The sequence below is a fragment of the Mytilus galloprovincialis genome, chromosome 5 (genome assembly GCF_965363235.1).
Source record: "Mytilus galloprovincialis chromosome 5, xbMytGall1.hap1.1, whole genome shotgun sequence".
Lineage (NCBI taxonomy): Eukaryota > Metazoa > Mollusca > Bivalvia > Mytilida > Mytilidae > Mytilus > Mytilus galloprovincialis.
Window position 1 is genome coordinate 30904662 of NC_134842.1, and position 15354 is coordinate 30920015.

A 15354-nucleotide genomic window follows, 5' to 3' on the forward strand; every position below is an offset into this window, starting at 1 on the left:
TTGGGGAACATGCAACTTCACAAGTATAAAATGTTCCTTCTTTGTCAAACTCAGAAGCTGAGTACCATCATGTATTGGAAACTTTGGTTGCAGGCTGAATTTTTACAGTGTGTTTGAAATATAATAGAATAACATTTTCATGATTTTATGTACATAAAAATCGGCACGGGACGTTTGCGCTTTTTCATAGGACATTTGCGCTTTTTTTTGTGGACACTTGCGCTTCAAAACATAGGACATTTGCGCTTTTTAAAAATGGACATTTGCGCTTTTTACATAGGACATTTGCGCTTTTTTTTATATATATATCTATAACTTCCCAGCCTCCTCTTTTATCCGGGCTTGGGACCGGTAGGTTTGACCTGGCAGAGTTAAAGTCATCTTTATGGTTAAAAGTTTAAAATTCATAGCACCTTCATATGTCATAGCACATTGTTGATATATGTTTAAAGTGTATGTACAGAAATAAAATCAAGTACTGTCATCACAATTACAGGTCAGTTTTAGCTTGATATTTGAAGCCCAATGAGTGAACAAATTTTGCTCTTGTTAACTGTCCTGATTGGTACTTATCCCACATCTCAAATAAATGAGCGAGTTTCTCATTTTCAACGGTACATCTCCTTAAAAGGTCTCCAATTTTTAGGGTTTGGTCGAAACGATATAAAAATCCATCAAGACATATTCATTTTTTTTCTTTACTAGTCACTATAACTTTAAAATCCATGTTCACTGTGTAAATGTGAACTAACTAATGACAAATATAAGTTAAATTTATTTATGTAATGATTTACTTCTCATTAAGATTACAGGTAGTCGACTATAGGTAAAAAGCGCAAATGTCTGGTGAATTTAATACAGGTGAATCAAAATTAAAAGCGCAAATGTCCATAGTATTTGAAGCGCAAATGTCCTATCGTTTTACAGGTAAAAAAGCGCAAACGTCCTGTGCCCATAAAAATATCTATATTATGATTATTTTATTTTTTGTCACCAGGTGTAGATTTGGTTTCTATAAGACCTATACCCAATGTCACAACATTTCAGGAAGACATCACCACAGACAAATGTAGACAGGTTAGTAAGAAAAGATACAGCTATTTATTGTTAGAAAATAATATCCTCTGTCAAATGCTTGTCCATCCAACTAAATGTTGACATTTTTCTACAGTATAAAGGTTTTAATGAACTATTTCTATAAGTATATAAGACTAAGAAGATACATTTGTACATGGTATAATTGCCAATGAGAAAACTCTCCACAACAGAACAAATGACACAAAAATAAACAACTACAGGTTTTCGTACAGCCTGCAACAATGAGCAAAACCATACAGCATAGTCAGCTACAAATTTATAAAAGGCCATGAAATGACAAATGTAAACAATTCAAACAAGAAAACTTGCGGCCTAATTTATCTACAAAACAAAAAACAAATACGTTCTATTTGTCTCAACCAGTAGCCTAATGCTACCAATCATCAACAAGTATTGTGTAAAACCAAGTATGAACATAATTATATGAATTGACCAACAAATTCAGTTTCTAAAATTTGCCTTTTTATATGTTTAACCAATAGTCCCGTTGTCAACTGATTCTATACTGGGCAGAATTGGCTTTTTCCTACACAAAGCATGATAAGTTGAAAGTGATATATATCTACGTTTTAACAAATTTTAATTAAAAATAACTTCTGGTATATGTATCAAAAGTATTTAGATTGACAACAAGTAAAATGTAATTAAAAGATTTGAAAACCTTAAATGTTACACACATTTAGCACAGATAAATTTGCTCTTTCTGCTAGCTCTCTTTTGTCAAAAAAATGTATGTCCCTGCTAAGGGAGACAACTAAAAAAAGGGATCTCTAATTACAGGGTCAATGGTTGGAATTGGCAACACGAGCGTTACTTATTTGTTTAAAACCTATGCATAATGCCTAATAAAGATTAAGACATAAGCATGAAAGAACTGTAGCTAAGATACATATTTTTAGCTGTAACAAACAATATCACATAATTTTATCACCATATGCATGACTGCCATGTATATAACAAACATTGTTGTACAGTTTTGCATATTATCAATATCATAAAAAGATTATAAGTAATAATTGAAAAGTATACTCTTCTTAAACCATTGACAGATGTAATGAAGTTTGTTAGATTCTGATGTAATGCCAGTGTGCAATTTTTTAGAATCCATTGTTTTCCAGGAGGCTTTTCTGTTGAAAAAAAAACACAACAATGAACATGTATATATGTATTTGCCATACAAAATGTTACAATGTACTCAAGCCATTTTGTTTCAGGAACTTATCCACTGAATGGATTTCAATGAAACTTTCAAAGAATCTCTTTGAGTTTTGCACTTCCTACCAAGTTATAATATTTTAGTCTGTAAGCTCTTAAAAGAGTATTTTTTTCAGCTGATTCAGATTATTATTTATCATCATTTAAATGTACAATCTTCTAATTATATCAGTGACATATTTTTTGTTATTTTTTTAGACATTGAGGAAGGAATTACATACATGGAAGGCTGATGTAGTTCTCAATGATGGAGCACCTAATGTTGGTAAAAATTGGCTGCATGATGCTTTCACACAAGGTATTATATTATTATATTAGTAAAACATTATGCTTGAATAAGTTCCAAGAAAGATTGATAGTGTTTTAGTAACACTCTTTGCTACATGATGCTTTTAAAAAAAATGTTCTGGTTTTGATCAAATCAAACTATGTTACTTTCCAGCATTTGTTCAATTAAGAAATGACTGTAATATTTTTTCTCTCTGAAGAAATAACATCAAAAATGTGGTGCACACTGTATAACTGGCATAGCGGGTTATATTAAAGTGTGCACCTCATTAGCTCACCTGGCCGAAGGGCCACCAAGTGAGCTTTTCCCATCACTTTGCGTCCGTCGTCTGTCGTCCGTCGTCGTTAACTTTTACAAAAATCTTCTCCTCTGAAACTACTCGGCCAAATTAAACCAAACTTGGCCACAATCATCATTGGGGTATCTAGTTTAAAAAATGTGTCCGGTGACCCGGCCATCAAACCAAGATGGCCGCCATGGCTAAAAATAGAACATGGGGTAAAATGCAGTTTTTGGCTTATAACTCAAAACCCAAAGCATTTAGAGCAAATCTGACGGGGGTGAAATTGTTTATCAGTTCAAGATCTATCTGCCCTGAAATTTTCAGATGAATCGGACAACCCGTTGTTGGGTTGCTACCCCTGAATTAGTAATTTTAATGAAATTTTGCTCTTTTTGGTTATTATCTTGAATATTATTATAGATAGAGATAAACTGTAAACAGCAATAATGTTCAGCAAAGTAAGATTTACAAATAAGTCAACATGACTGAAATGGTCAGTTGACCCCTTTAGGAGTAATTGCCCTTTATAGTCAATTTTTAACCATTTTTCGTAAATCTTAGTAATCTTTTACAAAAATCTTCTCCTCTGAAACTACTTGGCCAAATTAATCCAAACTTGGCCACAATCATCTTTTGGGTAAGTAGTTTGAAAAATGTGTCTGGTGACCCGGCCATCCAACCAAGATGGCCGCCATGGCTAAAATTAGAACATGGGGTAAAATGCAGTTTTTGGCTTATAACTCAAAACCCAAAGCATTTAGAGCAAATCTGACACGGGGTAAAATTGTTTATCAGGTCAACCTTTATCTGCTCAGAAATTTTTAGATGAATCGGACAACCCGTTGTTGGGTTGCTGACCCTGAATTGTTAGTTTTAAGGAAATTTTGCTGTTTTTGGTCATTATCTTGAATATTATTATTGATAGAGATAAACTGTAAACAACAATAATGTTCAACAAAGTAAGATTTACAAATAAGTCAACATGACCGAAATGATCAATTGACCCCTTAGGAGTTATTGTTCTTTATAGTCATGATAGTCAATTTTTAACAATTTTCATAAAATTGGTAAATTTTTACTAACATTTTCTACTGAAACTAATGGGCCAAGTTCATTATAGATAGAGATAATTTTAAGCAGCAAGAATGTTCAGTAAAGTAAGATGTACAAACACATCACCATCACCAAAACACAATTTTGTCATGAATCCATCTGCTTCCTTTAATATTCACATAGACCAAGGTGAGCGACACAGGCTCTTTAGAGCCTCTAGTTTTTTTTGTTATTTCTAATAGACAGAAAAAATATTACCATAATTACATTCATTTCTAATCATTTTATTCTAAATTTCATTTTAAACCAGGGTAAACCATGAAAAAATTGTTGATGACGTCACAGTCACATGACAAAATTATGCCATGAGCCAATAAATATAACAATGTCAGCCAATCAGAAGACACGTTACATTCAAAATTAAATTATTGAGGTATGATATTCAAAAGTAGGATGTAACGACTATTAAAGATCATCTGATGGAACCTACATGTAACTTAGAAATTACAAATTCATTGTTTGTTTCAAATATTTCCTATTTTTGCTTAAAGAATAAAATATTTCCATGCAAATATGCACTTTTGATTCTTGATTCTTATGTCATGTTATTTGAATGCTTCTTTGATTTAGAAAAGAAAAGAAAAAAATATCAGCATACAATTGAAATGAATTTTCCTGTTTTGTATATTTTCAGTTCAGCTTGCCCTCCAAGCATTAAAACTAGCAACAGAGTTTTTAAAACCAGGTGGATGGTTTGTAACCAAAGTGTTCAGGTCCAAAGATTACAATGCACTTCTCTGGGTCATGCAACAGTTATTTAAACGTGTACATGCTACCAAACCACAGGCATCACGTAATGAATCGGCTGAAATATTTGTGGTCTGTGAGAAATTCTTAGCACCAGATAAAATAGACCCAAAATTTGTGGACCCTAAGTATGTTTTCCAGGAGTTGGAAATGGAACCTAAACAGACAATAAGTTTGATCCATCCTGAAAAAAAGAAAAGGTTTGTTCATATATTTTCTAAGGATAATTTGGTAAATACCAATTTCTTATTTTCAATAAAGCTCTTTTTTGCAAAACCTTATTTATGTATTAAAGTCACCACAGCGATAATTGCTGCTGATGATGTAATCACTGAAAAGATGTAGATGTTAAATGAAATTTTCATGATTCCAACGAATGAGGAATCTGACTATAAAACAATTTTTATCAATGCAAACAGACAATGACAAAATTTTGGTAAATCTTTTACAAATCAAGGCTTTAATAAAATATTTCTTGGTAGATCTTTCTTCTATTTAATCATTTGGTTTATATGTTTATATGAATTCTATATTTCAGACAAAGAGATGGTTATGCTGAAGGAGACTACACACTCTTCCACACATTAAATGCTTCAGAATTTATACAGAGCGAAAATTATTTAGAACTGTTGGCTGCTGCTAATCAGGTTTGTCATACAATTGGCTTTAACAAAAACTTAATAAGCATTATCTGGCCTTAATTTATTCTGCTCAAAATGTGAACTATTAATACATATAAAATTCCGCTGGATTGACAACAACACTTAAGTGAACTGCAACTTTTAATGTGTCGACTAGTTTAGCCGATTAGATCAGCGTCTTCAGGACAAATTATATAGATCGGCGAAACTAGTCGACACAATAAAACTTGCAGTTCACTTAAGTGTCGTTATTTTTTATTGACAACCCTGCATAACATCGAGTATCCACTTTAGTGACTCTACTTTCACTTCACCACAAAGGCATTGGTTCAGCAGCGCTTTATTAATAATACATTTGCAATTTTGCATATACTTTATATTCAGATACATATCTCAGATCATTATGATGTACTTACCATTGAAAACAATTTGGCCATGTGTTTGTTCTTGGTTTTCTTCATGTGATTAATAAGTGCTTGAATTATAAAACAAAGGTTTCCCAGAATTATATTTGGTTGAGAAAAGAGCAATGCAATTATTTGCTTCATTGTTGTTTGCTTAACGTCCAGTTGAAATTATTAATAAATGCATTTATTGTACATGTCCTTTCTATAAATGATAGGTTGAAGTGTAACTATACTGTTCTCAATGTTGTAAATAGATAAGAAGCTGCTGAACCAACGCCTTAGTGAAGTGACGGTAGAGTCACTAAAGAGGATACCCGATAGTATGCAGGGTTGTCAATAAAAAATAAAATAAAATAAAATAATTTTAATATTTGTTCTCAATGTTGTAAATAGCTCAAATTTAATATTTTCAAATATTTTTTAAGGAGGAAGCATATTGAGACTGTTTGTTGACATGTTTTAGTGATTTTAAGATTTACTGATTTTTGTCGAGCCTGCAACTTTTGTTGCAGAAAGCTCGACATAGGGATAGTGATCCGGCGGCGGCTACGGCGGCGGCGTTAGCTAACTTCTTAAAAGGTTTATATTTTAGAAGGTGAAAGACCTGGATGCTTCATACTTTGTATATAGATGCCTCATGTTATGAAGTTTCCGTCAGTCACATGTCCAATGTCCTTGACCTCATTTTCATGGTTCAGTGACCACTTGAAAAAAAAGTTCAGAATTTTTGTAATGTTGATTTCTCTCTTATTATAAGTAATAGGATAACTATATTTGGTATGTGCGTACCTTGCAAGGTCCTCATGCCCGTTAGACAGTTTTCACTTGACCTCGACCTCATTTCATGGATCAGTGAACAAGGTTAAGTTTTGGTGGTCAAGTCCATATCTCAGATACTATAAGCAATAGGGCTAGTATATTTGGTGTATGGAAGGACTGGAAGGTGTACATGTCCAACTGGCAGGTGTCATCTGACCTTGACCTCATTTTCATGGTTCAGTGGTTATAGTTAAGTTTTTGTGTTTTGGTCTGTTTTTCTCATACTTTATGCAATAGGTCTACTATATTTGTTGTATGGAATGATTGTAAGGTGTGCATGTCTAGTGGGCAGATGTCATGTGACCTTGACCTCATTTTCATGGTTCAGTGGTCAAAGTTAAGTTTTTAAGTTTTGGTCTTTTTATCTAATACTGTAAATTCAGAAATTATTGCGTGCATTTATTATTGCGAATTTGTGATTTTAGACTTAAATACGATTTTAATTTTTACGATTTTGAGAAAAATCCTGTTAAATTCATATAAAAAATTTCAAAATGCGAGTTTAAATTATTGCGTTTACAACTCAGTCGCATTTTTCGCAATAATAAAAACATCGCATTAATTTCTGAATTTACAGTATTATATGCCAAAGGTCAGCTATATTTGGTGTATGGAAATATATTATGATCTATATGTCAGTCCCGCAGGTTTATTTGACCATGACCTCAATTGCACGGTTCATTGCACAGTGTTAAGTTTTTGTGTTTTGGTCTATTTTTCTTAAACTATAAGTAATAGGTCAACTATATTTGTTGTATGGAAGCTTTGTTAGCTGTACATGTCTGTCTGGCATGGTTCATCTGACCTTGACCTCATTTTCATGGTTCATTGGTCTTTGTTTAGCTATCTTGGTTAATGTTAAGTTTATGTGACAGTTGTAATAAAGCTTTATACTTAGGACTTTCAACATAATATCAATGATTAGTAAAGAAGGCGAGACATTTCAGTGTGTGCACTCTTGTTTTATATTAGGTCATTCTTGATGAAGATAGAATAGCAACCCATCCTGCATCCACAGAAGAGGTGAAACACTGTTTAGGAGATATCAAAGTCTTGGGCAAGAAAGAATTACGGTAATTGTTTATATTGACCTCAGTGAAAAACAGTTATTTCCCAGTCAAATAAAAATGATAATTTCATATATGATAGAAATTTAGTAATTTTACAACACTAACATTATAAACAACAATACAAGAAGATGTTGTTGAGACATTTTGTATCGCCTTGCATCAAAACAAAGTGAAAACACTAGAGAAATATAGTTCCTTGTCATTAATTAATATTTGCCATGGGATTAGACCTAGAGCCTTAGTAGGAAGTTGTCAGAATATGACAATATTTTTTTAAAGTGTGAAAATTTATATTTTTATATCATAGTCATTATTTAAATTTTTACAAATAGTTGGATGGGATGACTAAAAGTAAAAATATGTATGGTCTTTACTTTGTAGGAGTATAATTAACTGGAGGAAAAGACTGAAAAAGGATTTCAACATAGAGGACAAAGTAGACGAACCTGTGTAAGTAGTTTGTATGTTAATAAATAAATTATTGTATATCATATTCCATAATAAAACCAAGATAATTCTAAGATTGTTATAGTTTCTGTAATCCCTGAAAATAATTATTGGGATGCATTCCAAATTAACAGTGTCATAGACTGCATTTACAATGTGTGCGTAAAGGATATCATTTTGTGATTTTTGCTAGTAGTCCATGTATTGCTTGTTGTTATTCCGTCTTTGTAAGGCCAATTAAAATTAATTGATAGATTTTCATCCCCGCCCGCCCCTCTGAAATCGCCCCGCCCCGAATTTTTTTATTTTATAAAATTTACGATTTCCGGATTTTGTTCCTTCCCGTTACCGGTAACCGTTAAAATTTCGTTTCATTCAATGCTTCCTGTTTCAAATTTCGATTTTGTACCTCGAGTATATCTAACCAAAATGATTAAGTCGACCTTTCCGCTGCTCTATGATGACAACATCATCTTCCGAGAGTAAAGATTGATAACGAGAATGACATGAAATATTGGTGTTACGAGAAAAACGCTGTTTCCAAGACTGCAAATCGCGGTATGTCACAAATTTCTGTGGTTAGAAAACTGCGGATTTTTTTATTTATATATCTCAGATCTGCAGTGACATCACAACATGTAACTGACCAATCAATGATAATAATTTGTGTTATGTAAACAATGCTGAGAGGTGATGCGGATAAGAATCCTCTAGATTTTCCATAGACTTCAATGCAAATTAATTTAATTGATATATATTGACACCAGTTGAATGTAGTAATTTCACCCGCTTAATATTGTTACAGACACTATAAAATATCTCCATTTTGATTTTTATCATATTATCTCCTCTGTTAAAAAATAGTCAGCAATATAAATAATCAGTTATCACCTTCAAATAGATGAAAAATCTAGAGGAATCCTGTCTGCATCACCTCTTGAAAAATTTAAATACCAGAATGTCCGGATCTCAGGAAATTTAAACTGTAAATGATACCCAAAGCACAAGATTCGTGGAAACCATTGATACAGAAAACATGACTGAATTATAGATATTGAAACACAAGCACGAACTTGTCAGATTTATGACCGTTTATTGAATTTAAAAAGTCGACAAACATACGCATTTTATTTATGCAAGCCCTTTGATTTTACCCATGGCTGTCTTTTTATGTTGACAAACAGCAAATGTCCCAATACACCCAAAAAGACTCATTAAACAACAACTTTTTTTAATTATTTGTTCATGTTTTACATGATAATTATATTTTCATCTTGCATATGAAGTACCAACCCTATTATTTTCAACACTCTCTGAGTTTTCATTTTATTCTGTACTCATAATAATTGTGTTGCATACCAATGCATTTGCTTCATTATATATGGTAATACAAACCATTGTTTGGAAACCCAAATACATTTTGTGTAGGTAGTCTATAAACTGAAGAGAGTATTTCTCACACATTTTTGTTGTTAAGTTTTTAAAGCCGCAATTAGATATATTTATTTAAGGATTTGAAATATTATATAAGATTCCTCATACTTGTGTATACATGATATAAGCTTATTATTACACTTGCATATATGCATGATATGAAGAACTCGTCACAAAATGGTTTCATATGAAATAAAATTTAAAAAATAAAATCCTCCCACTCACCCCATTATTTTCAGAAATTTGCATCTAATTAATTTTACTTGGCCTAAAGTCTGCAAAGACATCTTCAAGATGTGCTGACTTTTAATTAGGCGGGTCGCCCTATAGTGATCAGTCTGTCCGTCCGTCCGTCCGTCCGTCCGTCCGTCCGTAACACTTTAACTTTGTGTCCGCTCTATATCTTAAAAACCGTTATGATTTCAAAGTTTATACTTGACATCCATTTTAACCAACACCAGAGGGTGTGTCATGATGTATGTAAAACTTCCTAGGTCAAAGGTCAAGGTCAAAAACTTTGGTTTCAGTTGACAACCCTGTGTCCTGTGGTGAAGATCGTGTCCGCTCTATATCTTGAGAACCGTTATGATTTCAAAGTTTAAACTTGACATCCATTTTAACCAACACCAGAGGGTGTGTCATGATGTATGTAAAACTTCCTAGGTCAAAGGTCAAGGTCAAAAACTTTCATTTCAGTTGACAACCCTGTGTCCTGTGGTGAAGATCGTGTCCGCTCTATATCTTGAGAACCGTTATGATTTCAAAGTTTATACTTGACATGTATATGAACCAACACCAGAGGGTGTGTCATAATTTATGAACGACTGCCTAGGGCAAAGTTCAAGGTCAAAAACTTTGGTTTCAGTTGACAACCCCATGTCCTATGGTAAAGATTGTGTCCGCTCTATATCTTGAGAACCGTTATCATTTCAAAGTTTATACTTGACATGTTTATAAACCAACACCAAAGGGTGTGTCATAATTTATTTACAACTTCCTAGGTCAAAGGTCAAGGTCAAAAACTTTGATTTCAGTTGACAAACCCATGTCCTATGGTAAAGATACAATTTTTTAATGCACATTATTCACAGCGGGGCCCACAGAGATGGCGCCCATCTCAATGATATCTAGTTTGTTTAATTTTGTTGAGTTGTCTAGTTGTCATCTAAACTCTGATTGATGTAAACACTGCATGTTCTTATACTTGTTTTCCTTTATAATTTAAAACAGATCAGAGGATAAATAGCATTGGGACTATCAATACACATTTATCATATTTATATCTTACACAAATCTATTTTTATGCCCAATCTACGATAGTAGAGGGGCATTATGTTTTCTGGTCTGTGCGTCCGTTCTTTGTTCGTCGTTCAGTCTGTCCCGCTTCAGGTTAAAGTTTTTGGTCAAGGTAGTTCTAAATGAAGTTGAAGTCCAATAGACTTCAAACTTAGTACCCATGTTCCTTATGATATGATCTTTCTAATTTTAATGCCAAATTAGAGTTTTTACCCCAATATCACGGTCCATTGAACATAGAAAATGATAGTGCTAGTGGGGCATTCATGTACTGGGGACACATTCTTGTTACATTTATTTTGAAAGCTGATTAATTGCTATATTTAGTAAAATAATTGTGTGACCCATTGAAGCACAAAATTCTAGATAGACATAGACAAGGTACACAATGTTATAGCAACAACCACTGATGATTTTCCTAATTGGTTCTGTTCAGATACAGAATTATATAGTGGGCTTAAACTTGATTTATGCCATCTAATATCTCAGTCAGTGATGGAACAAATGCCACAGTTTAAAGTTCTCATAAAGATTACACAGTTGGAAATACAGCTGCTCCTGGCACATTCAGTGTAGGCCTGCTTTCTATACTGGAAAAATAATTTACAAAATTCCATTGCAATATTGCACAATATGATAGTTCTGGTCTGTACGATCATTTGTTTGTCAATCTGTGTCACTTAAGGGTAAAGTTTTTGGTCAATGTAGTTGTTGATGAAGTTGAAATCCAATCAACTTGAAACTTAGTACACATGTTTCCTATGATACAATCTTTCTAATTTCAGTGCCAAATTAAGAGTTTTGACCCCATTTCACAGTCCGCTGAACATAGAAAATGATAGTGCAGATTGGGCATCCATGTACTTGGGACACATTCTTGTTTATACAATAATTATTTTCAATTATATATCAGGAAAGAAGAAGAAGTGATAGAAGAAAAGGCAGAAGATTCAGAGGAAGGTGAGGCAGAGTTGTTGAAGAAAATAGCAGTGGCTGAGGAAGAGGAGAAAAAAGCTTTAAAAAGGTCAGACTTTAATCTTTGAGAAGTCGTGTTAAGGAACTGATAAATATATAATCAAATACTTTATGCTTTGCATTCTCCAGCTCTAGTTTACATCAACAAAATATTATGCAATTACTTACTTCCATGAAACACAGACCAAGTTGGAATTTGTTTGCCATTACTTTTAGAGGTCTGTGGAAATGTCCCTTATTAAAAATGTCTGATGGACACATTATTCATTTATTCTGTGTAAGACATTTACAGAATGCATAGGAATATGGCTGGTGGCATCTCTCTGTAGAACAGATATTCTAATAAATCAAGGCGTCATGACTTGTTTAAAGCTTGCTCAAAGAACTCAACACCCTCTGACTTAAAATAGCTTTCAATATTGTGGAAGGATTGATAATTGCAGAATATGCACTATTACAGTGAATAAAACTTTTGAATTGTTATAAATCTATGCATATTTATTTTCATTGCAGGAAAATAAAGAAGATTAGAAGGGAGAAAGCCAAATTACGAAGAAAGATTGACATGAAGATGATAATACCTGGCGATAGACATGACTTTGTTGATGATATTGGAATGTTCAGCTTACAGAAAATCAAGAATAAAACAGTATGTTTATTTGGAAAAATATTTATAACCTATTTCAGGCCTCATGGTCATAAAACTTTTGAGCATGATTTTTGTACTCAGACTGGAAAATCAACCAATCAGATTGCTGGATTTCATGTTTTGAGCATGATTTTTGTGCTCCGAGCACTGAGCAAAGTTTTATGCCTTCAAGGCCTGATGTACCATATATAGTATGAACATACTGCCGATGGATGAAGGTGTGTTAGTAGATTAACAAACGAGGGTGGGGGGAGAATTATCACTGAAGACAAAGTTGCTGGTGATAGTTTGTTCATATGTTAATCATCCTGACACCTTTGTCCAAGGGCAGTAAGCTTTTTTTTCCACAATGTTATGAAAAGGACAATGGTTAAAAAATACAGTCATAAATTAAGAACCTTGACTGTAGCAGGTGTTAATTTTTCCGTATCAGCAAACTTCAGGCTCAGACTGGTGTTAATATTAGACATTAACACCCTTTGCTAATATTTAATGATGTTGCTTTGGGTAGACAGGGCTTATGAAAGGTTAGTGAGAATTAATAAATCCCACATGTCCAATGAAACTATTGGATATTACAAGAAATTTGCATATAAAAGTATAAGCCTGTGTCATATCAATATTTCCCTGTTTTCCCCCTCCAACTAAAAACCATGTTACTTTGCAAAACCATGTCACTCTAGGTTTTTTAAAAGAAACATATTTTTTTCAATCATGACCCGTCATAAAAGATTTAATTTTTTTTCATGTTGGGTTTTTATCAGTGTAAATAATTTTGATGAATCTAAATTTGACTTTCTAAATGATTTTCTAACAAAACCAAAAATGTTAAAAAAAATAAAAAAAAGGGTATTGCAAATGGAGTATTAGTTGTAGTTCCATGGATTAATTATTATGATCATTGATCTATTGATAAAAAAAAATGTTAGCTAGTCTTATTATTTGAATAATTTATCAAAATCTGAATAAGCAATTTTTATGCCAAACCTAGGGGCATCATGTTTTTCAGTCTGTGCATCATTGTGCCGGTCCATCAATTCATTAGTCTGTCTATCCCCCTTTCAGGTTCGAGATTTAGGTCAATGCAGTTTTGGATGAAGTTGATGTCCAATCAACTTAAAACTTAGTACCCATATTCCCTATGATATGATCTTTCTAATTTTTATTCCAAATTAGAGTTTTTACCCTAATTTCACAGTCAACTGAACTTACAAAAATGATAGTGTGAGTGTGACATCCAAATCTATGGACACATTCTGGTTTATCAAGAAAAAGGTGAGAAATTGAATTTTAAGACACATATCTCTGAAATAAGATATTTTCTTACATACAGACCAATTCTATTTTTAGCAACTGGATAATGTTGAGGAAGGTGATACAATGATTGCTGATGAGTATGCTGCTGAACAAGATGTAGAAGAAGACGATCTTAATGCTCAACAGAAAAAGCTGACATTTGACCGAGAAGACAAAGAGCACCTAGATTCTGATCTATACTCGTCAGGAGAGGAGGGAGAGGAGGAGCCAGAGTTTGAGGACATGGATGATGGGGATGATGAGGAAATTGAAGGGTATGTTTACAAAATTCATATTTGCAAGAGTTACTGTGGATTCATTATTATTCTTTGGGTACCAACTTTTTCGTGGATTTCATTTATAAAGGTGAAACGAATGACATATTTCCTATAGGCTTATATGCAGACTTCCTCTTAACCACAAAATTGAATATCCATAAACATGTAAGTTTTGCTTAATGCATGAAAATTAGTACCCACAAAAAAAGTAAATTAATCCACAGTATGGAGGCCATGAATTGGTTATTCTCTGCAGCTTTTATCTTATGTGTATGTAATGTAATATTATTGAGTAAAAAATTTCCTGTAAAAATAATGAAAAAAAAGGAATTTCTTATAGAGGTTTCTGTAAAAAGACTTAAACATTCATTGTACTTTTTCTTTCTGCAACATAAACCTGGTAAACATATTTATCTAATGCTGACTGTCATTGTAGTGATCTGGAAGCAGAGGATAATGATGAGAATCCATTACTGGTCAAAATGGAAGATAGAGATCAAAGGACAGAGAAAAAATTAAATAGTTGGTTCAGTAAGGTATGTGGCTTATTTGAAGTACAATATTTTTAATATTGTTTTATAAGAGAGATTTCCAATTTGCTTTATAAGGTAGAGAGAATGGAAAATCTTGGGGCTTGAATGCATATGGTTAGTATAAGTAACTTGAATACCTAAGATTTTGAATTATTTATTCTTCTGGTCAAACCAAAAAAGTTATTTGATGCTTACCAAGAGGATTTAACAGAAAATAGATGCTAACCTTTAAGACAGAAATTTTTTTGGGCTAAATGTTCATGAGAGAATATCCCAAATAGATGGAGTGAAAATAAGCAAATGAAGTTATATCCTTTTGTCTTCAATTTTGAGCTTAAAAATCACACTTTATAGAAAAGATCCTTAGATTGTTAATTTATTACCTTACATTAAAAAAAACCCTGATAAAGTCCTGTTTAAATGTTTCTTTTATCCTTTATATTAATAGAGTTTTCTTTTGGTTTAGACATTATTGGATCGCATGCATATGAGATATTAGAGTTGCTGTTGCAAAGGAATTATGTTGTTGTTAGCTTGTAGCTTGTTTTCCTTCAAAGTAACTTGACTTCATTTTACTGTACATGTATAAATTGAATTGTTGAGATTCTATAAAAATGCATTAGTTCATTTTTCATTCCGGAATCTAAAGCATTATCTGTAATATTTTTAAATGTAGCTCAATTTCTTTGCGATTGGTTAACAACTTATTAAAAAATTGACATTCAGCCAATGATGGAATGTCATTTTCCTTTTGATGTACACAA

The 15354-nt window shown here is 32.7% G+C and overlaps 1 protein-coding gene across 2 annotated transcripts in view; it reads left to right on the top strand.

The window, feature by feature from the left end:
* LOC143075587 (pre-rRNA 2'-O-ribose RNA methyltransferase FTSJ3-like) overlaps positions 1–15354 on the top strand; it is a 36126-nt gene that overhangs the window by 9253 nt on the left and 11519 nt on the right. For both annotated transcript variants that reach the window (XM_076251050.1, XM_076251051.1), the window contains exons 3-12: positions 998–1077; positions 2512–2611; positions 4633–4945; positions 5284–5392; positions 7585–7685; positions 8064–8132; positions 11773–11883; positions 12348–12483; positions 13834–14054; positions 14494–14593. In XM_076251050.1, the coding sequence (XP_076107165.1) occupies positions 998–1077; positions 2512–2611; positions 4633–4945; positions 5284–5392; positions 7585–7685; positions 8064–8132; positions 11773–11883; positions 12348–12483; positions 13834–14054; positions 14494–14593 (1340 nt within the window). The remainder of the gene's footprint in view (positions 1–997; positions 1078–2511; positions 2612–4632; positions 4946–5283; positions 5393–7584; positions 7686–8063; positions 8133–11772; positions 11884–12347; positions 12484–13833; positions 14055–14493; positions 14594–15354) is intronic.